Here is a 26,032-nt window from a genome sequence, read left to right as displayed (position 1 = left end):
ATCCAGCACCCCAAAGAATAGGAAAGGAAACAAAACACCAAAGAAATATGTCAGTCCTTGCAACGATGCTCTTGCAAAGTTTAAAGGCATCCGAACACATCTAGCTATAAACTTAAATACCTTCAACCAATGGCAAAAAAAACTATCTGATTGACACTCTTGTAATTAAGCTTGGTTTGGACAGGCTCTTATCACAGACTCCAAATTCTGACCAAATTCGACGAATTCTTCATCAAGTGATTTCCAAGTTGAATCCGAGTTTTTTAACATTAGTGAGAACAATATTATTTGTAAAGATTTGGTTTCGTCTACCTGTTTCAAAACTGGTCAAAAAGTTTGAAAGCCTCCAGTTACTTCGGTAAAGAAATTTTGAATGATGTATTTTAGGCAACGAGGCTGACTACACCACAAAACTAATTAAAGGATCTCACAGTTAAACCCTTTACCACATTTGCAAGGCCCTCAAAGTCCCTCTCGACTCGAGCATCTGAAGCTTTTCCCAATAAAACCATTTGTCCACCCTGTAAAATCACCCCAGAAAAAACAAAGGAGTTTAAGTTACACTTTAATAAACCACAGACTCTTCATGCTTGTGATCTTGGTAGAAAAACAAGATGAGATGTTAAAATGAAAGTGCAAGGCAAGTTCATAGAATTTTTTTATTTTTATTTTTGCATTCCCATCATCATTAATAATATTCTCATCATGCAAAAATATTCACACAATTCCAACAGATTCGCAAAGCTTTAAATATTACTGGTAAAGAATTTCAGGTTTTTTTATCAATATAAATTAAATCAAATTGAATGATATTGATTTTAAAATAAAAATATATGAAGATCAAATGAAATAAAATGATGGCACTTACAAGCTCTTCAACACGCTTTATTGCATAATGAATCAAATGAAGACCCTTTTGAGCAACCAATCGAGTGATGCATACAATCAATGGCACCCTGTTTGCATTATCTGTCAAATATTTACCAACCAAAGTGCCCTCTGGAGCTAAACCAAGGCCACTTTGGACATAGTGTTTGCATATCCTTTTCCCTCTAGTGTTTTGTGCTGCAAGGCAATGAAGTTAAAAAAAATGAAAAGGGAAACTAAGGAACCCTTGCATGGAACTTCTTAATAACAGAACAATTTATTGCAAAACTAATAAGAAGCACATGCAAAGACGTACAAACAAAATACATTAAAATTGCAATCACATTAGCATCCATGACAAGGCCGGTGATACTCTCAACCATAATTATGGAAGCAACTTTGACAGTGTTAACATTAGAATATGCTTTAGTGATTAGTTATATTTTAGTGGTTAATTTGATGGTTTATGATAGGGCCCATCATCATTAATTTCCTTATTGTAATTTCGGTTTTCAAATCATATGTATGTGAAGCTATAGAATTTGTGGGGTTTGAAATCCAAACCCTGCAACTTCTTCCCTTCCATCTTCTTCTCTATTGTTCCCTCTATTCCATATCACAGGTGATCTTCTCCAAGACTACGCTTTTATCTTATGTTATCTGAGGAAAGATCGGGAAGTACTTGTGGGCAATAGTTCCACGGTACCTTGGACTGATTTCCTTGTTTTCTTCTTGAAACAGTAGACTGAACTATTCTTCTCCATTTTCTTGGAGTTGCTACAACTGAACTATTCTTCACCTCTATTTTCTTGGAGGTGCAACAAACCAACTATTCTTCTTCTCTATTTTCTTGGGGTTTTCCCATTATTTTTTATTTTTTTATGATGAGAATGGTTGTATTATACATCACCCATGTGGAGGGGTATTTCTGTCTTCCCATGTATCACACCTGTAATACCCGGCACCCACATGCGTCACCATGTTGGTGACACGCATGGGCTATGTCGGTCATCTGCCGAGAAGAAAAAAAACAAGCAGAGAACGGAACACACAGAGAGAGAGAGAGAGAGAGAGAGAAAGGGAAAGAGAGAGAGAGTTAGGGTTTTTATTACCCAAGTTTAGGTTTTCTCCGGAGGAAACCCTTGACAAAAAAGCAAGGACGAGAAATTGCTGGAAAGCGTGTTGTCACCAGAAAAGCTAGCCGGAGGTAAGGAATTTGGCAAAAATGATTGTTTTTCATTTCAGGTTGCATTAGAATTGTTATTTTGGGAAGAAATATGGAATTTTATTTTGTTTCCTTCGTCCGGCAAATTTATGGTTATGTTGTTGTAACCATTGGAGAGGGCAAGCCTTGGTGCAACAGTAAGGTTGCTCCATTGTGACCTGGTGGTCACGGGTTCAAGTCATGGAAACAGCTTCTCTGCAAAGCAGGGGTAAGGCTGCGTACATCTGGCCCTCACCAGACCCCACAATGGTGCGAGCCTCGTGCACTAGGCCGCCCTTTTTTTGTTGTTGGAACCATTGGAATCCTCTCATTACGAGCTTTCCAACGAGTCCGGCCTTGGTCAATTCCGTCGAGTAATTAGGATCTAGGGAGATATGGCCTTTCGAGAGTTGTCTAGGGATTTAATTCTTTGACCATATTTCGTCTGATATTAATTCTAGAGCTTGTTTTTCATATCCGAAATATCCTAGACGCGCATGTTAATTTATGTTTCTGATTTCCGGGTAATCCTAATTAGTAGAAGGTTGGACTTTGAGTTCTAAGGAACTGGGATTTGCCCTCGAGCTAAGTGACACTTCCTTAGTGTATTCTGCCAAAACTTCCCGTTTCTGAACCTTTAGACATTGTGATATCTGATTTGAACTACTTACCTCATGAATTTGATAAACTCGTTGTAGCGTTACCCATCTATTATGAAAATCGGGTCTAGCATGCCTCGTTTGAGAGATTTAGTTATTTGAGCCATAATGCTTGGTGTAGAGATTTTAAAATGCTAGTGTTGCATATTTTGAGTAAAGGATTTTGAACTTATTTGAAATCAAGATACATTTTCAAAAACTTGTTATGCTCTTAGTAAGTGGTAAGTTTAGTACATGTTTGTGGCACTTTAATAGTAGTGAATATTTTTGGTACATCAGTGCCCCCGAGCTACCGGCTTAATAGCGGTTGTTGTTTTGTGGCACATTAGTAATAGTGAATATTTGTGGTACATCAGTGCCCCTGAGCTGCCGGCATAATAGCAGTTGTTGTTTTGTGGCACTTTGGTACCCACGAGCTGTCGGCTTAATAGCAGTTGATAATTGTGATACATTGGTGCCCAAAGCTGCCGGCTTAATCGCAGTTGTTGTTTTGTGGCACATTAATGTAATTTAATCCATGCAGTGAGATTATCAATTATCATATATGCTTTCGAGTGCTACGTCGGAGTTTTACCATTTATGTTGCAAATGAGAGTATGATATTCTGTTAGGTACTCCGTCATGATTATGAGTTTTGTATCTGCTTACGTTTAATTTTGTTGAAGGATGGACAGGAGAAGAAGATGAGAGAAAGAGTGAATTAGGGTATTCTCCCCCTCACTTATGTATTTATATAAAGAGTAAAGGTACAATGACCACTATGCCCTTAGGCAACAAACACACATACACATCTCTAACACTCCCTCTCAAGCTGGAATGAAAATATTGATCATTCCAAGCTTGGTACAAATATCACTAAGTCTAGCCTTACTTGGGGGCTTGGTAAAAACATCTGCAAGTTTGTCTGCCGACCAATTGAAAGTAGTGCATATCTCTCTTTGCTGAATCCTGTGACGTATGAAGTGGCAGTCCACCTCTAAGTGCTTCGTACGCTCATGGAAGACCGGATTGTTAGCAATGTGAATAGCTGCCTTGTTTTCACAGTATAGGTGAGCTGGGGATGATGAGGGAAATCCAATCTCAGATAGAAGTGATCATAGCCAGATAAGCTCACTGCTAGTATGTGACATGGCTCGATATTCGGCTTCAGCACTAGACTTGGCTACGACATTTTTCTTCTTGCTCCGCCAAGATACCAAGTTTCCTCCCACAAAGGTACAGTAGTCAGTCATGGAACGTCTATCTATTGGAGATCCTACCCAGTCAACATCACTGTATCCCTCTACTCTCTGATGGCCATGTCTTTTGAAAAGTAACTCTTTTCCTGAGGCACTTTTCAAATATTGAAGAATTTGACTCACAGCTGCCAAGTGGGATGTTCAAGGAGCACTCATAAACTGGCTAACAACTCCCACTGCATAAGAAATATCCGGTCTAGCCACAGTGACGTATATGAGCTTCCCCACAAGTCTTCAGTATCTACCTGGGGCATGTAATAAGTCACCTTCTTCTGGATGGAGCTTCGTATTTGGGTCCATGGGAGTAAGGCTAGTCTCATACCCAACGACCCTGTCTCCTCTAGAAGATCCATTACATACTTTTCTCTGTGAGAGGGAGAGGCTGGTGCCTGAGTAAGCTACCCTAATCCCTAAAAAATATCTAAGGCGGACAAGATCTTTTGTGGAGAACTCTTTCTGTAGAAAAGTCTTCAATTGTTGAATGTCAGTTGTGTCACTCCCTGTGATAATAATGTCATCCATATATACTATAAGAAGAACATAACCAACACCTGACTGATGGCTGAAAACTGAATGGTTAACTGCACACTGCCTCATGCCATACCTCATGAGAGCCTCACTGAACCGTCCAAACCAGGCTCGAGGGGATTGTTTGAGACCATACAATGATTTGCAAAGCCTACACAGTGAGGAGGACATCTCCCCCTGAGCAACATAACCATGAGGTTGCTCCATGTACACCTCCTCAGTCAAGTCGGCATGGAGGACGGCATTTTTAACGTCGAGCTGATACAAGGGCCAGCCATGATTGACACCAAGAGAAATAAAGACGCGCACTGATGGAATCTTGGCAACAGGAGAGAAGGTATCATGGTAATCAATCTCCTAGGTTTGCGTGTATCCTTTGGCAACCAGGCGCACCTCAAGGTGCTCAACTGTCCCATCTGCAAAGTCTTTGATCGCATAAACCCATCTACAGCCAACAGGGTGAGCACCAAGAGGAGGGGAAACGATATCCCAAGTGAGATTGGCCTAGAGAGCGGCAATTTTGTTATCCATAGCAGCACGCCACCCAGGATGAGCTAGAGCCTCCTGCACAGACTTAGGCAAGGAAATAGAAGACAATGAAGAAACAAAAGTACGAAATGATGGGGTAAGATGATCATGAGAAAAATGAGATGGGTTGAGCAGTAGTATGTGAACGAGTGCGTGAGGCAATGGGAGCATCTACAGCTACATCAGAAGAAGAAGGTACCTAAGAGGTAGAGGCCGATATCTCCGGCTGAAGAGACGACGCCTCGAGTGGAGGTGGAGTAGGATCTGCTCGCGGGCGCCGCTGATAAACTCTCGGAAGAGTAGGCGGGGGAGGAGGGGAAGGTATTGTCGAAGCTTGGGGGAAGAGAGTCCGAGACAGGTAGAGGGGCAGAGACACCGATAGAAGGAATAGGTGGGGACAACGTGTCGAGTAGAACCGGAAGAGGGAGGCAAAAAGGTGAGGAGGAGGTCCATGGGCAGAAGGAGAGACGGCGGGAAGAGTCTCAAAAATGGTAAACATCGGAAGAGACAAGAAGGCGACGAAGTCTGTGGCTGTAACACTTATAACCTTTCTGAGTACGAAAGTATCCCAGAAAGACACACCACTCAGCCCGTGGGTCTAACTTATCCAAACCCGGGGTAAGGTTGTGAACAAAGGAGACACAACCAAAGACCCATGGGGAAAGGGGAAAAGGGTCGCTCTGAGGGTGTAAAACCGAAAAGGGAGAATGACCATCGAGAACTGAAGAGGGTACATGGTTGGCTAGGAAAGAAGCCGTAAGAATAGTGTCGCTCCAATACAATTTGAAAACATGCATCTGAAAGAGCATGGTGCAAGCCATATCAAATAAATACCTCAACTTCCTCTCAGCTACACCATTCTGCTAAGAGGTATAAGCACAAGAGGATTGATGTAGAATGCCATCAGAGGCGAAGAACTCTTGGAAGACACGGGAAGTGTACTCTCGAGCATTATCTGTACGTAAACATTTAAGAGGAAAAGAGTATTGAGTAACAATCTCAGCATAGAAATGGCAAAAAGCATTAAAGGCTTCAGATCGATCCTTTAAAAAAAGCAACCATGTCATGCGCGAATAATCATCCACAAAAATAATAAAGTATCTGTATCAAGCAAGTGAGGTGGTCCTCGAGGGACCCCATACATCAGAATGAACTAACTCAAAAGAACTAGACACTCGACTAATAGCCCGAGGGCGGAAAGACACACGATGGTGTTTCCCAATGTTCACATGATTCGCACTGAAAGGGCTGAAGAGATGAAGAAACAACAGAAGTCCGCTAGAGACGCTGAAAAGAAGGACGGCCAAGACGGCAATGCCACTGATAGGTGTCCACCGAGCTATGCAAAATGGTAGGCGGTGGTGTGCACTGAAGCTGATAGAGACCATCCACCTCACATCCCGAGCCAATCGTCCTCCCAGTCGAGAGATCCTGAAACAGACGGTAAAAAGGAAAAATGAGACAGAGCAACTAAGGGCTTTGATAATTTGACTGACATAAAGTAAGTTAAAAGGTGATTTGGTGACACAAAGAACAAAGGATAAAGTAAAGCCCGGATGTGGAGTAAGAGCCCCAATATCAAAGATGGGAGTCCCATCAGCAAGAGTAACTGACCTAGATAGAGAGAGAAAAGGACGAAAAGAACTAAGTGATGAAGAGTTACCAGTCAGGTGATTAGAGGTCCCAGAATCAATAATTTAGGGACTCGACTGAGTAAGAATAGTAGATGAGCTACCTGGATGGACAAAACAAGCAGTGCGTGGGCGGCTACTAAGACGAAGGCGTTAGAGCTCCTCATAGTCGGCTCCGGAGACGGTGAGAGTATCAGTCTGGGCAGATGACAGAAACTGTCAAGGATAGAGGACGACGAAGACGCATCAATGGGATCAGAAGCAGTAAGGTGTGCAGATCGAGGAGGTCGAAGCTCTGGATGAAGGGTGTAGCAAATATCAACATGATGGCTCTCGCGTCGACAGTGTGTACAATAAGAGCGGCCTCGGCCGCCAGAGCCTCTACCACACCAAGGTCATGGCCACTGCCACCACGGCTAGAGCAGAAACCACCATCGTAGGCAGCAAGGATTGATCCCTCAGTAGGGAGGGCAGTAAAAGAGCCACCTGGGATGCACTGTTGGGCTCGTGAGTATATCTTAGTAAGAGAAGGAAGAGATCTTGATCCAAGAAGTTGCTAGCGAAAAGGTAAGAAATCTGGTCCCAAGGAGTGGAGGTAATGAATAGCTCGGAGCTGGTCCCGCTGGCGAGCGAGTACCGTGAGATCAAATGTAAGAGGCATGAAGCCATCCAATTGCTGGCAAAGAGAGGCAAAGCAGTTGTAGTGGGTGGACAGAGAGTCATCCCCACACTCAAGTCGAATCAACTCCAAATAAGTAGCAAAAATACGTGTGAGGTTATCAACCCCACAGTAAAGCAGCGCAGCATGAACCCAAATAGCCTTGGCCGAGGGCAAGCTCATCATCGGTTGAGCAACGGCAGGAATCATACTCTGCCTGAGGAGAGTGTGAATCATAGCATCGTCCTGTCGCCATCGGTCATAAGACAAATCAGAAGAGGAAGGAGGATCATGCTTAATAAGGGACACTCGACCCTTTGCAAGGAGATAGGTCTCAGCAGCCTGGCGCCAGCTAAGACAATTGGAGCCATCCAATTTCTTAAAGGTCATCCGGGAAAAAGACTCTCCAACGAGGAAGAATATGAGGAAGGAGAGCAGCTCGAGGAAGGCGCCGTAGGTAGAGTGGAAACGCTGTCAGCAGGAGGTGTGATGAAAGGGGATTTGTGACAACATGGGGATCTATTATAGCTAAAGAAAAGAGAGAGACTCAAAACCAACACGACGAATAATAAACTCGAAATGAGTACAAGAGACAAATCATGCGAGAGGCCCACAAAGGAGACCGCGACTCCGGTAGATATGGACTAAGGAGTAAGTAATAGATGTCCAAGACATAGGAAGAGAGATGAATCGAAGAGAAGGGGCTGAAACCGGGGTCGCGGACATGAGAAAGAAGTATTTCGAAGAGGATTTAGGCCATTAGGGCAAGGATTAAAAAAAGGTAGTAGGGAGTGAGGAGAGGTGGCTACCAGAGGGGTTAGAAAGGAGTAGAAAGGAGCGGGAAACAGAGGGAGGCTCTAGGGGGTGGACAAGGGTGAGGGGCTGGCGGGGGGGGATGAAAAATAAAGGGAGGCGGTCGGGAAAGGTGGAGGAAGCGTGGTGGGTAGGGGTGGAGGGGAGTTAGGGAGAGAGAGGCGAGGAGCGGGAGTCCAGGGAGGTCGCGGGAGGGGTGGGGGAATGGTCAGGGGGTTGGAATGGGGTGAGGAAAAGAGAGGCGAGGGCGAGGGGGCTAGGGAGGTCACAGGAGGCGTGGGGTTGCATGGAGGTCGCGGGGGAGGAGGCGAGGGTTGGGGAGTTTACAAGGAGGGGAGGCGAGGATCGTAGGGGATGGGGAGTGGAGATGGAGAGGAAGAAGTTGAGGATGGTGATCCTTAATGGGTCCCTAGGGTGCCACAACCCTAGGGCTCTAATACCATGTTGAAGGATGGAAAGGAGAAGATGAGAGAAAGAGTGAGTGAGGGTATTCTCCCCCTCACTTATTTATTTATATAAAGAGTAAACGTACAATGACCACTATGCCCTTAGGCAACACACACATACACATCTCTAACAAATTTCATTTCGGTTTATCAATTACGGTGAAAATGAGAACTGTTAACATATGTGTATTTATTCTCGATCGTGCATTGTTCGACTAATCTGTTTTAGCCTTGTGTATTTGGCATGCTAAGACCCAACTAGGGCAGTTGTATATAACTTACTGGCTGTGAGCTCATTATGGTTTCTTATTATTTTTTTCAGATCCATGGTTGGATTTTGCTTATAATCAAGGGAAGATTACAAATTTCATTTTGGTTTATCAATTCCGATGAAAATGAGAACTATGAACATATGTGTATTTATTCTCGATTATCCATTGTTCGATTAATCTGTTTTAGCCTTGTTGTATTTGGCATGCTAAGACCCAACTAGGGCAGTTGTATATAACTTACTGGCTGTGAGCTCATTATGGTTTCTTATTATTTTTTTCAGATCCATGGTTGGATTTTGCTTATGATCAAGGGAAGATTTTAGCACATTGAGGAATTTTAGCTGTGACCTTTTGTCATTTTGGGATGTGAGTATGTATATTTGTAGAAAGATTGTTGCATTATGAACAGTTTCAAATTTTGGTGGTTGTTTATATAAAAAGTTATATAAGTGATTCTCTGTTTCTAATGGGTTTCAAAGAGTTTCTATCTAGCCATGACATCATTCATCAGTCATCTTGTGCTCATACCTCTAAGCAAAATGATGTTGCAGAGAGGAAATTAAGGTACTGGCTAGGACTCTTCTTTATCATATGCATGTCCCAAAGTCATAATGGGCTTATGCCGTTCTCACATCCTACTTCCCGTCCAATCATCTTCCATCATTAGTTCTCCAAAATCATTCACCATTTTCAGTTTTACATCCATCTGGGAATCCCTTTCCATTACTTCCTATAGTCTTTGGTTACACATGCTTTGTTCATAATTTTATCCCTGGACTCAATAAGTTGGATCACAATGCTATCAAATGTGTATTCTTGGGCTATTCTCTTACTTGGAAGGGCTATAGATGTTATAGTTCTCAACTTGTCGTGTCTACGTATCCACCGATGTTTCGTTTTTTTAGGATACCCCTTATTTTACTGATTCTATTTCTATACTAGTTTATGTTTCTCAGGTTCTACCGCCATTACCCGTTCAAGTTCTGCCTATGTCACCTGTGGAACAATCCAAGCTGTTGAAGGTTTATTCTTGTTGCCGTCAGCAGTCTTTGCTGCCATGATGTCTAGACGGCACTTCATGCCCACCAGCTCCCTCAGAGCTCGCGGGACTCCCCACTGCTCCAGAGGTAACTGTTTCTCCTGGCTCATATTTCATCTCATTCTACACAACATCCCATTTCTGATGTGGTTTCTAATGCTCTACTCTAACCCTCTTATAGTTCATTTTTATCATTTGTGTCCTTTGTTTCTATTCCTCGTTCTGTTGTAGAGGCTATGGCTCATCCAGATCGGCGAACAGCAATGGATGCAGAGATGGGTGCTATGAAGTCAAATCATACATGGCAGATGGTCCCTCTTGCTCTAGGGGCGTAGGTAGTAAGTTGTAAGTAGGTGTTCACAGTAAAATGCCTACCAGATGGGACAGTAGAAAGGCTGAAGGCTCGATTGGTTACAAAGAGGTACACACAGACTTACGGCCATGGTTTAAAATTTCGGTTTCGGTAACCATTTCGGACCCCACCGAAAAGTGAAATTTCGGTCCGAAATTTGATAATTTGGTCGGAAATTTCGGACCGAAATTCTGTAACACTTTTTTTTAATAAATAATGACATTTAAGACCGAAATTTGGTGAAGGGTGAAAAATGAAATTTCGGTTTCGGTCCCCACCAAAATCCGAAATTTCGGATTTCGGTCGAAATTTAAAACCATGCTTACGACATTGATTGCACAGAAGTCTTTTCTCCTTGTGTCTGGCTTGGAAGATTCATTGATGGAGTGATATGATTTGGAATGAAATAGTGTGTTGTAGACCATTCAGTGTTTAGCTCTCAGGGTAAAGATGGAAGGATCTTCCTGGTCATTTATGTTGATGATATCATAATTACATGGAGTGATAGTGCAGGTACGTTTATGTTGATGACATCATAATTACATGGAGTGTCAGTGCAGCCGTGCAGGTACACAGAGACTGAGGGATTTTGTTCAATCTGAATTCTATTCTAAATACCTTGGTCATCTGAGATACTTTCTAGGGATAGAGGTAGCATATTCACGTGGAGGGAAATCTTTATCACAAAGAAAGTACTCACTGGATATATTGGAGGAGACTAATCTTTTGGGAGCAGAGCCAGCTGGGGCAACCATGGACCCAAATATCAAGCTTTCACCTGATCAGGGTGAGTTACTAGAGGAGTCAGGCAGATACAGACGTTTAGTTTGGGAAGTTGATTTACCTCACTGTCACACGTCCATATATTTCTTATGCAGCCGGCGTGGTTAGTCAGTATATAAGTGCACCACGGATATCTCATTGGTCGACAACATAGTTGTAAATTTCGTTTCAGTGGCCATTTCGTTTTGGCCACCGAAACGAAATTTTGGAAAATTGCGAACAATTTCGGACAATTTTGTTCTAAACTTTTCAGTAAATTTCGTCAAATTTCTATAAATTTCAGTCAATTCCAGTCAATTCCGGTCGAATTCGGTCAATTTCGGCCGAAATCCGGAACAAAACGAAATTTTCGTCATTTCATTCCGGTTTTCGGCCGAAACTGAAACATTTCGTCCATTTCAGACGAAACGAAACGAAATTTACAACTGTGGTCGACAGTTATCCAGATAGTGAAATATATCTGAAGAAAGCTCTAGGTAAAGGACTCATCTTCATAAAACATAGTCACATGAGGATTCTTCATAAAACATAGTCACATGAGGATTGAGGGATATTCAGATGCAGATTGGGCAGGATCTCTTCCAGATAGGAGGTCCACAAATGGCTATTGTACTTTTGTTGGAGGCACAACTTAGTGTCTTGGAAGAGCAAGAAACAAGAGGTTCTATCAAGGTCAAGTGAAGAGGCAGAATATGCCATAGCCTATACAGGCTGCGAGTTGATCTGGTTGAAGTCATTTATGTTAGCGATTGGGTTACCCTACTCGTCACCTGCGTCGCTCCACTATGACAAGAAGTCTGCCATTCATATACCCATGAATCCAATATTTCTTAAGAGGACAAAACTCATAGAGGTGGATTGTCACTGTTAACTTACCAACTTCTCCAAAAGCTTAAGCTGTTGGAGAAAGGTGTTACTAATCTTTTATACTTTAACACTCCCCCGCGCGTGTGGCCCACTTGGCAAAAACGTGGCAGTCATTTATGTTAGTGATTGGGTTACCCTACTCGTCACCTGCAACACTCCACTGTGACAAGAAGTCTGCCATTCATATAGCCATGAATCCAGTGTTTCTTAAGAGGACAAAACTCATAGAGGTGGATTGTCAGTGTTAACTTACCAACTTCTCCAAAAGCTTAAGCTGTTGGAGAAAGGCGTTAGTTATCTTTTATACTTTAACACTCCCCCGCAGGGGTGGCCCACTTGGCAAACACGTGGAACATGTGGTCCCACTTTGGGCCTACCATCGCATGTGGATTTTTGCTATCCCATAAAGCCCCTGATCCCTTTCTTTGTCTTTCATCCCCCCGTCCCGTTCTTTCTAATTCAACAAAAAAAGAGGGGTCTTTCTAATTCAACAGAAAAAAGGGGCGAAGTGCCCGTTTGAAGTGGGACCTGAGAAAGTACGTTAAGGTTAGGGAGGTTTGAACTCGAGACCTTTGGCTCTGATACCATGTTAACTTACCAACTTCTCCAAAAGCTTAAGCTGTTGGAGAAAAGCGTTATTTATCTTTTATACTTTAACAGTCACTTTATTCGTTATAAGATTCAAGGCGAGATTTGCACAGTGTTCACATGGTCAAATGACCATACATTTTTACAAAACCCCTCAGCAGGGTAGATTGAGTGATTTACGCAACAAACAGAGAACGCATGATATAAATACTCCAGCTTCAGGGGGAGTTTTGAGAATGGACGCATATTCGTCTACCATGTGGAGGGGTATTTCTGTCTTTCCATGTATCACGTCGCACACACGCATATATATATATCTATATACTATATAACAGAAGAGAAAAGGAGAAAAGGAGACATTTATTTGAAATTCTTCCAAAATTCTAATAGAATTACACATCACTTTTTTTTTTGCTTTTGTTAACAAAGGCCCCCATTGAAGCCCCATATTTTCAATCCTACCACCTTCACAATACCTATTTTACCCTTCTTTATGAATTTCTTATTATCCATTTTGTCCACAAAGTCAACATGGTGGCGGTTTTTCTTTGCAAAATTACAAATTGGGTGCATATGTTACATAATACTACGGATTTTTGTGAACACATTACATAATACTACGGATTCAGGACACCTTTCAAAATATTGACGAATTCCGGGCACCTTAAGAGGAACATATTATGGAAACCTCTATAGATTGGAGGGCTAGGATCATCCTATGGAAATGATTTTACGGGCACAACCTATTTCTGTTGTGTTCCATCACATGGACGGTTTGGATCAACCGATGATGCGCCCAATCACATGGATCCCACATTTTTTGTGGTGATCCAAACCATTCATTTGCAAGGCCCTATCATAGATAGGGTGTGTACCAAAAATCAGCTCCATAGGATCATCCTAACCCCTCCATTTGTGGAGGACAAAAATTGGCAGATTTGTGGACAAACAATGTCTGTCCATTTTGACCTCCACAAATGGATGGGTTAGGATGATCCTATGGAGCTGATTTTTGGTACACACCCCATCTATGTAAGGGCCTTTCAGATGAATGCTTTGGATCATCCTAACAAAGTGGGCCCCCATGTGATTGGGCGCTTAAGTGCACCAACACTTTATATATATATATATATATATATATATATATATATATATATATATATATATATATATATATATATATATATAAAAGTGCGTGAGAGTAGCAGACTCTCTCGTTCACTCATTCTCTCCCATCTCTTCTCTCCTCAACAACTCTCCATTCTTCAATGTAGCTTGTAACATTTTGCATGTAAAACCCATGGGGTTCTCTGTGTTTTTTCTTTACTAGTGGGTGCCATGGAAGGTTTACTATTTTGGTGATAAATCGAGTAATTGCAAGAGGATGATTATATGCATGTTGTAAGTGCAAAGAGGTGAGAGATGCAGCTTAGTTCGTGTTCCATTCGTGTGGATGGTGCTTTTCAGGTGTGGAGTTGCCTTGGTTGTGGAGAGTTGATTTGTGTGCTGCCTTATTGAGATTGTCTTGTCGCATTGTTCATGGGTTGATATTTGCAAGAGTTATAAAGTTTAAGTTTGAATTATATTTTAACATTTCATTGTGATTCCTTTAAAGCTCTGTTGCGTCACTATGGGTAAACCCCAACAAGAAAGAATCGTGGATTCACAAAAATGTTTTAATCAAATCTTAAATTTTTATTTTTATTTTACCTAATAATATGGCTATAACTATTGTTTTAAATTTAGACCAAAATCCGAAATGGGTCCGAAATCTGCAAAATTTCGGATTTCCTGCTTCGATTTCTGCCAAAATTTTGTCATTTTGGCAGAAATTGTAAAAATTCCGGCCGAAATGACTGAAATTGGAAAAAAAAAAATCAGTTTCGTACATAAAATATTTTATTTTCATTTAGGCTCTGTTTCTTTTGACGTAAATGGGAGTAAAATAAATTTTACGCCCATTTTTAAATGGATACATGGGCATAAAATTTGTTTATGAATGCTGCCTGTTGAATAATGTATGAGGGTAGATTATGCATTACATGTGGATTAGGGGTATTGTAGTCATTGTACATTGGATGCCCTATTTGGGCCTATATATCTTCTTCTTCCTCTCGTCTAACCCTAACTTTATTTCTAACATGGTACCAAAGCCAAAGGGCTGATCTTTGGGAAAGAAGGAAAGAAGAAGAGTTTATCCTCACTCCATCTTTCGTCTCACTCTCAGGTGTGTCTCTCTCCCTTGTTTTTTGTTTTTTCGTGAAACCCCATCTGTGTTTTCTATCTTTTTGTGTTTTATCGCACGTTTTTCTCTCAAATCTCTCAAATACATCAGAAAACCCAAAAATCCATCCATTCTCTCCTAAAATCTCTCTCATAGATCCCCCCATTTTCTTCGTGTTTGCCATCTTTTTCTCTGTGTTTACCGCAACCCACATCTCTCATTATTTACCCTCAAAACCCTAAAATCTTTCTCTTTGTTAATCGCAAGTTGCGATTAACTTTCATGTGCAATCGCAACATGCGATTAAATCTCATGTCCTGGGTTGCGATTATATATAATCGCATCATGCGATTACTATGGCCTTTGTAATCGTGATTACCTCTTTGGGTTGCGATTACCTCTCGGATCCCTTTCAGCTCTCTCATATGTTAATTCTTGCGATCAGATTAGTACTTTCCAGATTATGTTAGTATATTCCAGAGTATTTTCAACCCTCTCTTTTACGGCAAAACCCATCCATTAGCCGTATATCTCAAAAACAAAAACAAAAAACTCTCAATTCTTTCTTTGTTTGTTGTAAACCCTAGAACTATGTTGTTATGCTAGTTCTTTCTATTGTCTCTTATATCTTTTGTGTTGTTCATCAAAAGTGCACACTAAGTGTTTGATAAAATGTCTAAGAAAGGTGTGGTGCCTTGTTTGTCCTTGTTCCTTCGTCTTCTTCCCCACGGCGTACACCAAGTGTATGATCAAATGTCCGAGAGAGGTGTAGTGTCTTGTTTGTCTTCATTTTCGTTGCAAGTTGAAGGTATTGGACCCTCAACTTGAGGGGAAGTGCTATCATGTTTTTTTTGGAGTTGTTCCCTCTTGATGTTGTCTTTTTCTTCGTATTGTCTTCTTGGGGGAGTGTTGTTATGTTGTCTTTTCTTGAGGGAGAGAGTTATCATCTTCTCTTTATGATCTGTGTTTGTCTCTTTGGTGGTTGTTATCGTCTTCCTTGTTGTCTTTTCTTGTCTTGTCCGGGCTCATGTAGGCTCGCCCGAGGGGGAGTGTTGTGCTCTCCTTATGTTCTTCGTCATATGTCTTCTCTTGGCGTATTTTTATGCATTAGTTTCTTGCTTTATGCCTTATCTCCTCATGTCGGCTAGTTTTATGCCTTATCTCTCTTACAGGCAACGGCTTCGTTTTTCCTTCGACCTCTCTTTTCCGGACGATGGTGTCCCCATCATTGGTCGGCTCTCTTACAGGCTGTTACAAGTAGGTGTATTAGCCTTAAGGGCATAGTAGTCTTTTTGTATGTTCTCCTTTCATATAAATAAATTAGTGAGGGGGAGCTCCCACTCACAACAATCTTCTTCCTCTTTTCACACTTCAACATGGTATCAGAGCCCTAGAGTTACCCTAAGGGTCTATTGAGGACCATCATCCTCTTCCTTCTTTCCTCCCTTCAAAACCTAACCCTAACCCTCCACCTTCCTTCTAAACCTAAACCTAACCCTAACCCTATCTCTCCTCTCCCTTCTCCCCACTTCCTTCTCCCCACCTCCCCTATCCCCTCTCCCTTCTCCCCACCTCCCGTTCCCAACTCCCGCCCCTCGCCAACTCCCTCTCCTCCCCTTTTGTCCTGACCCCGTCCCCACCTCCCACTCTCCCATTCCCACTCCCTTCTATCCCAACCCCCAATCCCCATTTCCCAACCCCTGTTGCCCCCTCCTGACCCACCTCCCGCCTCCGATGACCCTCGTCCCCCTCCCCCCCCCCCCCCCCCCCCCCAACGGTTCCCACCTCTCGCCCCCCATTCCCTCTCTCCTTCTGTCCTAACCCCCCGTCCCCATCTCCCGAACCCTCGTACCCATCTCCACTCCCCTTCCCTCCCACCGTAACCCCCCCTCCCACCACTCGTACCCATCTCCACTCCCCTTCCCTCCCACCACCCAACCCCTCCTGTTTCCTTCTGACTCCTCCCCTCCCTCTCTCTCTCTTCCTCCCTATTCTCTCTATATCCCTTTCCTTATTTCATTTCTCTTCTCTTCAATCCTAGTTTCCACTAAGTTTCTCTCAGGTTTTTCCTTTATTATGGTCTAAATCCTGCCCTTTGGGTGTTCGTGCTCCTCTCCGCGGCTCCAATTCTTCTTGTGCGATCTTCTATGACATCCTTTTTCTCTTTCATTGGAGCCATGTTCTCTCCCGTCGCGTAGTCTTCGCTTTGTGGGGTTGTCTATCCGTCTATATCTATGGATTCTCCAGTCATTGAGGATTTCTCTCTTGGACAGCCTTGTACTAGTCTGACTCCTCCTCCCTCGATGGCTTCTTCCTCTAGTCGTCCTCCCTCGGGGGATGTTTCATTCCCTCCGATGACTACCATACCATTAGATGGGTCCAATTATGTCAATTGGAAGATTGCTGTTGAAACTTACCTCATTGCTAGACGTAAAATCTACTCCAACTTCCACTGATTCCTCCTATGAGAAGTGGGAGGAGGACAATGTCTTGGTCCGCACTCTCTTATGGCAGAGCATGACCACTCAGATTTCTGGCATCATGATGCATCTTCCGACCGCCAAGCACATTTGGGATGAGAATGCAGTTCTCTTTTCTGGGGTGGGCAATCTCCCTTGCATTTGTTCCACTTATTCCCAGTGGATGCATCTCCAGTGTGCTGACGCCCCTCTTTCCGCATACTACAGCCAGTTTGTCTCTCACTGTCAGCAGTTGGATGTTCCCATGCCTCTCACGACGGACTTGGCCGTGTGGTACACTGTCTTGAGACATTAGGTCCTGAGTTCCTTCCTCTTAGGTAGTAGATTTTTGGATCTGGAACTATGTCCTCCCTACAGGAGGTCTATTTACGAGCCCACCGGTGCATAGTTGGTTCTTCTCTGCCCACTCCGTCTATTGATGGCTCTGCGACGGCGGCCTACAGTACTGGCGATCGTGCTTCCCGTGGGGTGGCACCATTGGACGAGGTCGTGGACGTGATTTTGGCAGTGGTGGTCGTGGATCTGGCCGAGATATCACTGGTGGACGGAGTAGTAGTGGCCGTCCTCGTCCTTATTGTTCTCATTGCCGTCGGGAGGGACATTCTCTGGAGACATGTTATGTCCTTCATCCTGAGCGTCATCCTCCTTCTGCTCCACAGTTTGGCCGATCAGCACATTTCTCTGTCACAGACACATCAGACTCAGTGCCTTCTCCCTCGTCTGAGCCCAGCCATATTGCGCCCTCTGATAGTTTCAGCGCCTCAGGCTGACCAGTCGCCCTCCAAGTGCCAGCTTTGCTCAGCTAGGTAGCTCTCCTGGTTCTCTTCTCACTAGCTAGAGCTCCTGGATCATTGATTCTGGAGCCTCGAATCACACGACAAGTACCTCTTCCTCCCTTCGCTCTTTTTCGTCCTCTCTCCTCTCAATTTATTACCCTTGATGATGGGAGTACTACTCCCATCTCTGGGATTGGTCACATCTCACCCTGTCTGGGTCTTATCCTATCATCTGTGCTATGTGTTCCCAAATCTCCTTTTAGCTTAGTTTCAGTTACTCAGCTTACTAAACATCTTAATTGCTCTGTCTCATTTCATCCGTCTTATTGTTTATTTTAGGATCTTTCGACTGGAAAGACGATTGGCTCAGGCCGTGAGGTGGATGGACTCTATCGTCTGGATTGTGACTCCTCTCCCGCCATTTTGCACAGTTCCGTTGACGCCTATCAGTGGCACTGCCATCTTGGTCATCCATGCCTTGAACGTCTACGCCGCACTTCTATTATTTCTTCCCATGTTCAGTCATTTCAGTGCGAGGCCTGTGAACTTGGAAAACACCATCGTGTGTCATTTCCATCTAGGCTTGTTAGTAGGGCCTCGCACCCTTTTGATATAGTGCACTCTGATGTATGGGGTCCCGTGAGGATACCTCTATTTTTTGCTATAGATATTTTGTTGTCTTCATTGATGATTTTTCTCGCATGACTTGGGTTTATTTGCTTCGAGATCGGTATGAGGTTTTCTCCACAACCAATGGTTTTTAAGATTTCCTTTCCACTCGTGGCATTGTCCACCAATCTTCATATGCTCACACCTCCCAACAAAATGGTGTAGCTGAAAGGAATGCGATCTTCACTTGATGGGGCCTGTACTCTTCTTATTCAAATGCGGGTCCCCAAATCTTATTGGGGTGATGCTATCCTCACTGCATGTCACCTAGCCAACAGGCTTCCATCTTCGGTCCTTGTTGGCTCTTCTCCCTTTGCCATATTGCATCTTCATCACGACCTTTTCCCTCTCACCCCTAGGATCTTTATTTATGTGTGTTTTTTTCACAACCTTGGTCCAGGCTTAGATAAGTTGGACCCTCGGGCTGAGCGATGCATCTTTCTTGGGTACTCACGGACTCAGAAAGGTTATCGATGTTATAGTCCTCGCTTGCGCCGATCTTTTGTTTCTGCCGATGTTACCTTCTTCGAGTCAGAGCCTTACTTTGTCACTCCTCATGCGGATCGCCCCTCCGCTCTTGATTCGGATATCCCTCTTCCTCGTGTAGTCCTTCCAAATCATAGTCCTTCTCATCCTTTGTAGGTCCCTGAGCTGACTCCTATGTGTGAGCCCTCTTCACCCTTAGAGGTCCCTGCGGCTCCACCTCCAGTTACTCGGAAGACCTACCAAAGCCGGCCGAAGTCTGGAGCCCATCCTCCTCAGCCTGCGCCTTCTCTCTCTCAGCTGGAGATCATGTCTTCCTCCTCTTAGATAGCCATTCTTCCCCCTTCTACAGTTACTCCAGATTCTCCCATTGCTTCTCGTACTCGCTCTCACAGTACTGCTCATCCCATTTCCGCTGTTATTTCGTATGACTCTCTCACCCCTATGTTTCGAAGTTTTGTGTCTTCCTTGTCTTATGTTTCTTTGCTGCAATCTTTGCCAGCTGCTCTTGATCATCAGGGTTGGCGTGCGGCTATGGATCTTGAGATGGAGGCCCTTTAGGAAAATCATACATGGGATTTGGTTCCCCTTCCTCCTGGGGCTCGCCCAGTGGGTGTTAGATTGGTTGTAAAACTCCAGGCAAAATCGTTACACGTTGCGGAAGAATAAACCGTGTAGCTCTAACCCAAGATTCTTAGGTACTAATTGATTTTATTGTGATTTAATAAACATAAATATAAATACCTTTATGTAGAAAAGAACTCGTCTGCTTGATATACTCCTCGAAAATTCGTCGGCGATCTAATTGTGCGAAACCGCAAGTTGAATCGAGGGATTCCTTTTATTGCGTAAAGGATCTTGTGTACAACTCTTTGTTCAATTTATAATCAGATTATAATGTAGGAATATGTATTTAGATCAATGGAGCTTGGTTGGGTGTTTGTCTTTGATCTAGAAAATACAAAACTAGTTGATGGAATTGAAGGAGAAGAAGAGAAAGACTTTGGGGTGTCTCTACCAATTTCCAGCACATGGAATTATGGAAGAGCTCATGAAAACTCCACCAATATGTCTTATATTTATAGAGTTCTCAATTTCCATATGCACAATCCAAAGTTTCTAGAGAAATCACAAAAATAATGGAAACTAGCCACAATTGGAAGCACCAATTGGGCAAGCAAGGAACTCCCCATTATGGAAACCCATATGGGACGTCCCATATGGATTGCTTGCCTAAGCAATCCCTTGGGTTGCCCATGTGGTTCCTTAGTTTCTAATTTAGTTTGTTTCTTCTCTCTCTCTTTCCAATTTCACATGTGTTGCTTTAATTTAAGTATACAAATCAAGCAATAATATTCTAAATATTATTTGAATTCCAAATTGATAATGGCACACCAAATGGGGCGTGTGGCAATGGGTCCCACCCAAATTTGTCCCATGTGAGTCCGCTTATCAATTTCAAATTCCCATTTGCATTTCACATTTAATTCCCAATTAAATTATGCAATTCAATCCTATCCAATAGGATTAAAGCTCCAATATAATTTACGATATTCCCAAAATACCCTTATGGTTAATACTAAACCATTTTGGTATTCCCAATGTATCCAATAGTGCATATAAACTATATACATTGTATATATCCTTTCAATGCATCCAATCCCACGAAACTAGTTCGTGTAAGCAACTAAATAAATGTGGGACCTCTATTTAATAGATTATAATAGGTCAATCGAGTAGTGAGTGGGATCGTAGCAGGGATTCAACGGTAGATCCTGCAGAACACACAAGTGGTCCCCACTGTGATTATTGCTCCGTAGCCAATGCTACAATCGCATTAAGTCAGTGGCCTCCATCGAGACGTAACCCTGAAGATAACCGTCAAATCATCATACCCTAATCACATCAAATGTGCAAGTCCTTTCTCCAAGTCCACATCTACTGAGTTGAGTCCTACGGGGGGTGACCATCAACTACCCCCTGGGTTCACTCACAGTATACCTTTCAAGTAAGCAGTGTTGGCCCGCAAATGCATTTGCTAAAACCATTTCAAAACTTATTTTGTGAAATCCTATTGATATATACTTTATCAAATCCACCTGGCCAGGTATTTTTCTATGCTTACTGCTCTGACCAAAACCGTAGATGTTATCCTATAAAATAGGTGGAGAATTCCATGTCGAGTATCACTATTGACCTCGAAGGTTTGTCCAACACTCCAGTACTACCCTCTGGTGACTATAAGAGAATCATAGTTAGATAGACCAAGAATGAGAAACTCGCCAACAGACCAATATGACCCCTCAGGTCAAAGGACATGTAAAGGGTCCTGTCTGGTAAAATGGCTCAATTGTCTCCAATCCACAAGCTATTCCAATGTGATCATGTTCAGTACGCAATCTCATTGTCGTACCCATGCTATCTTGCTTAGGGTCCACTACCCGAGTGATTGAGATAAGTCACTCCACAACTCGTGCATGTTGGCAACATAGACACTAGTTGTATACAGGAGGAGGTGTCCAACCTCAACCCCAACTAGGAACTATTAAGGTCTACAAAGAACCGGAATCCCATATCTCCTTGCTCCCTAGGATCTATGAATCCATGAGCATGGGTTTCCTACTTTGCTACCTAAGGACAAATACGTGTCAATAACAAGTAGCATGTCACACATATTTAACTTTTAGTTCCCATAAATTGTCATGAAAAGAAACTTTTATTGATTAACATGAGAAATATAATAGGTTTTAGGGCACCAACTCTAACAGTCCCCCACTTGCCCTCAAAGCCGGTTATGCATATATCTCAGACCCATCCCCTCAACATGCCTGTCAAACACCTTTTGACTAAAAGGCTTGGTAAAATGGTCCACCACGTTATCCGCTGGGACAACCTTTGCAAAAGCCACATCCCCTCTGTCAATGATCTCCCGTATCACATGATACTTTGGAGGTACTTGTTTGGACTTCTGATGAGACCTCGGTTCCTTTGCTTGAGCAATCGCTCCGCTGTTATCACAGTTCAGCGTAATGGGTCTCTCAACAAAGGGAATACATAAAGGTTGACTGTCACTTCATTCGTCACATAATACATTCAGGCAAGATTCATGTTTCTTTCACTCGATCCATGGACCAACTTGCAAATGTTTTTACTAAGCCCTTAGGTAATGCTAAATTGAATGAGAATTGTAACAAGCTTGGAATGTATAATATATACATTCCAGCTTGAGAGGGAGTAGAAGAAGTAGGTGTCTTAGCCTTAAGGGCATAGTAGTCTTTTTGTATGTTCTCCTTTCATATAAATACATTAGTGAGGGGGAGCTCCCACTCACAACAATCTTCTCCCATCTTCTTCCTCTTTTCACACTTCAACACAGGTGACGGTTTCGAGTTTCCCGTCGACCTTCTTTTCCGGATGATGGTTTCCCAATTCTTGTTCAGTTCTCTTACAGGCGACGACTTCGTTGTTCCCATCGAGCTTCTTTTCCAGGCGATGGTTTCCCCTTCGTTGGTCGTCTCTCTTACAGACGACGACTTTGTTTTCCCGTCGATCTCTCTTTTCCGGACGATGGTGTCCCCATCGTTGGTCGGCTCTCTTACAGGCTACAGCTTCTTTTTCATGTCAACCTCACTTTTCCGGGCGATAGTTTCCCCATCGTTGGTCGACTCTTTTACAGGCGACAGCTTCATTTCCCATCGACCTTCTTTTCCGAGCAATTGTGTCCTCATCATTGGTTGGTTATATTCTCCCTCATTTTCTTCCTATCTTCAGGCGACGATGTTCATGTCGTCAACCTTGTCACGAGACGATAGTTTCCTCATTGTCGGTTGGTTATCTTCTCCTTTTCTTTTATTCAGGCAATGGTTTCCCCATCGACCTTGTCTCCGATAGTTTCCCCATCGGTGGTTATCTTCTATTGTCGTGGTGCTGCTTAGCAGGTGTTCCTGCTCATGATGCTTTGTCGTTTCTCATGTGTGCACCTTTGGTGTGTTTATTTTGCTTGATGGATCGCTGCTATTTCCCTGCCGGGGTGTCATCATTCAATCCTTCGTGGTTTGCAGATATATTCGTCGGGCCCTTATTCAGGGGGAGGCCCTGTTTTTTATCAGTCTCACCATCATGCTGATTCAGGAGCTGCACCGCTTTTTATGGCCGTCGATCTCATTGTTGTACTCTTGGTTGTTGCTGTCTTTTAGTTATCTTTTCATTATGTATTTACCACACCAACTTGAAGAGTGTTATACCGAGCTAGATATGTATGACCTTATTGTATTTTTTGTTGCATGGACTTTTTTGTTGTACTTTTAGTTGTTTGTTGTAGTTTCTTTGTAGCAAGCTGGAGTTCCCTAGTATATACACTTCAGCTTGAGGGGGAGGTGTTGAATAATGTATAAGGGTAGATTAGGCATTACATGTAGATAACAGGTATTGTAGTCATTGTACATTGGATGCCTTATTTGGGCCTATATAGACATCATTTACATGAAGAGCTCTCTAGCGGAGACTTCCCATCTTCTTCACTCTTCTTCTTCTTCTTCTTCTAACCCTAAGTCCATTTCTAACACTTCAATAACAAAGTTACTATCGGATGGGTAAAACTCAAAACATGGTATAATTGTAAAGTTTTGGCAGTCGTATTTAGAAAAAAAAACAGATAAAAGAGATCTAGAAGTGTCTCCACGAATACTGAAAAATTGGAATCTGAGACATGTCTGACACGGGTACTTCGTCGTTTGCCCATTTAGAAGAATCCATGTAACATGCCTTTAAAGGTTTATTTCAAGTTGTTAAAATAGGACCCATCTTCGATGTCCCTAATGGAATAAGGAGCAATTTCTTTGACTAAATGGAAATAAATACAACTATGGAGTTGGACTTCAACCTCCACCAAATTCATCTTCTCTTCTTCTCATACAAACTGGGTGAGAATAATTTCTGAACTCTTACATGGTATCAGAGCATCGTTGAAAATTATGCACATCAATTTGAATGATATTCTCTTTCAAAGAGACAATAAGGCCACGTCACCTAAGTCCATAATCCATTGTCATTTAATTCAATTGTCATAATTTCTGTTTACAAATCCTATATTTATGAAGCAATAGAATTCGTAGGTTTTGACTTCAAAACGCTACGATTGTAGGGTTTGACTTCCAAACGCTACGATTTTTCTCTTTGTTCTTTACTTCTTTCCTTCTCTTCTCTCTATAAGACATTTTGTATCTTCTTCTCCAAGACTATTCTTCTTTCTTTGATTATAAAAGAGAACATTACAGTTTTTACCAATGTACCAGTTATCTAAATATTTAGAAGGATATGGAGCAAAGTGGTCACCAGGAAAATATAAGCACAAGGTCGTACAACTTATGGTCCAAAGTAGATAGCTATTACTGGTAAAAGAAACAGAATTCACATATTGGAATAACAAAACAGTCAAAATCTCTAGCTCCCATGTTCCCGAAGGAGATTCATAAGTAGAAGTGGACACTCCTTAAACTGCCTGAACTAAAGATACAGTATGCACACATCTTACAGTGTTTTTTCTTTGATCCAGACATTCATCCAACTGTCCCAGACTCTTGAATGCAGTGCCTATCCAATTTGGCCTTGGCCACTGCTTGGACACATGCATGTTATGCTGGGTAAGTGGTCTGGACTCTGGACATTGAACAGTGCTAAGTTGGGATTACATTTTAATGGATCATTATTGGAAATATTCTATTGTAACTGTGCAATGTTGTGAATCTCAACAAATGCTTTTATCTGACATGTTTTGATATCCCAATGTATGAGTTCAATGAAATTAGGGCCATGCATTCGCTTTTGGCGTGTTATGTCTCAAGGTTTTCAAAATAATAAATCGGAACACATTTCAAGATGAACTAACCCATTAATACCTTGAACAAGCATGTATGTATCACCTTATTATCAACACATCCACCAAATTCGAAACAGGGAGCTCAACGAAATAAATTCATTCCAGACACAATCTGATCCTAGTGGTTCGGTGGATCCGGATTTACTTGGCTAAAAAGAGGTGTATATAGCCGTTGTATATGCCCATCCCCTTCTTACAGTCATCCAATTAGGTCGACACCAGATAATCCCAAGTGCCACCCTTGTATGTGAATGATCACAAGCAGACAGGGTTTAAAATTTCGGTTGTGATTTCAGACACAGCCGAAACCGAAAATTCAGCCGAAATTCAGTATAAAAAAAAAGCAAATTTCATTAATGTGCCGAAATTTCGGCCGAATTTTTGGAAAAAAATTTAAAAAATTACAATTTCCTGAAATTACTGATATTTCCCCGAAATTTCAGATTTTGGTGGTTTCGATGTCTGGTCCCAACCAAAATCCAAAATTTCGGTATTTCAGCTGAAATTTAAAACCATGCAAGCAGATGCATGATGTGCTGCAATGTTCTGACATTTAGCTCCTAAACCATAAATATTTGTATTAACATGACCAACATGGGCATACGACATGCCCAAGGAGAGTCATACGAGGAACACTTTCAACAGATAGTTTATTTTCCAGTTAAGCGAGTTTCTTTTTATCTATTTTCCTTCATTTCAGTCCAGCTAACAATCTAAATCCACATTTTGGAATCCTCGTATAGTTACCTAAAACGCAGAATGCTTTGTAAATCTTCTGAAGATATTTGTTGGTTAACTTTGCATTAGAAAACAAATGTCTAACCCATAAATGCACATTTATGCAATAAAGATGAAAATATTGAAAATATACGCACCAATGCATTTGCATATTCATTTTAAGTAGATGCACAAAAAAGAAAACAGTTACTTAAGTTTGGAAAAGTTACCATTGAAGTTAGCAGGCAAGAAAACATCTGTAGCAGGATTCCATAGTGCAATGTCAAGTCCATTTAAAATACCATGGTACCTACAAAAGAATTCATTTGCAT

At 42.3% G+C, this 26,032-nt stretch overlaps 1 protein-coding gene across 5 annotated transcripts in view; it reads right to left on the bottom strand.

The window, feature by feature from the left end:
• Window positions 1–26,032, bottom strand: part of LOC143860546 (uncharacterized) — a 97,950-nt gene that overhangs the window by 23,230 nt on the left and 48,688 nt on the right. For all 5 annotated transcript variants that reach the window (XM_077371232.1, XM_077371233.1, XM_077371235.1 and 2 more), the window contains 3 exons: window positions 25,931–26,010; window positions 869–1,065; window positions 447–521 (listed from right to left, as the gene is read on the bottom strand). In XM_077371232.1, coding sequence (XP_077227347.1) covers window positions 447–521; window positions 869–1,065; window positions 25,931–26,010 — 352 coding nt within the window. The remainder of the gene's footprint in view (window positions 1–446; window positions 522–868; window positions 1,066–25,930; window positions 26,011–26,032) is intronic.

The sequence above is a fragment of the Tasmannia lanceolata genome, unplaced genomic scaffold (genome assembly GCF_043159265.1).
Source record: "Tasmannia lanceolata isolate RefF3 unplaced genomic scaffold, GAP_Taslan_0.1 ptg000037l, whole genome shotgun sequence".
Taxonomy (NCBI): Eukaryota; Viridiplantae; Streptophyta; class Magnoliopsida; order Canellales; family Winteraceae; genus Tasmannia; species Tasmannia lanceolata.
The sequence above is the reverse complement of the archived record's forward strand: the minus strand, read 5'-3'. Positions and strand labels throughout refer to the sequence as shown.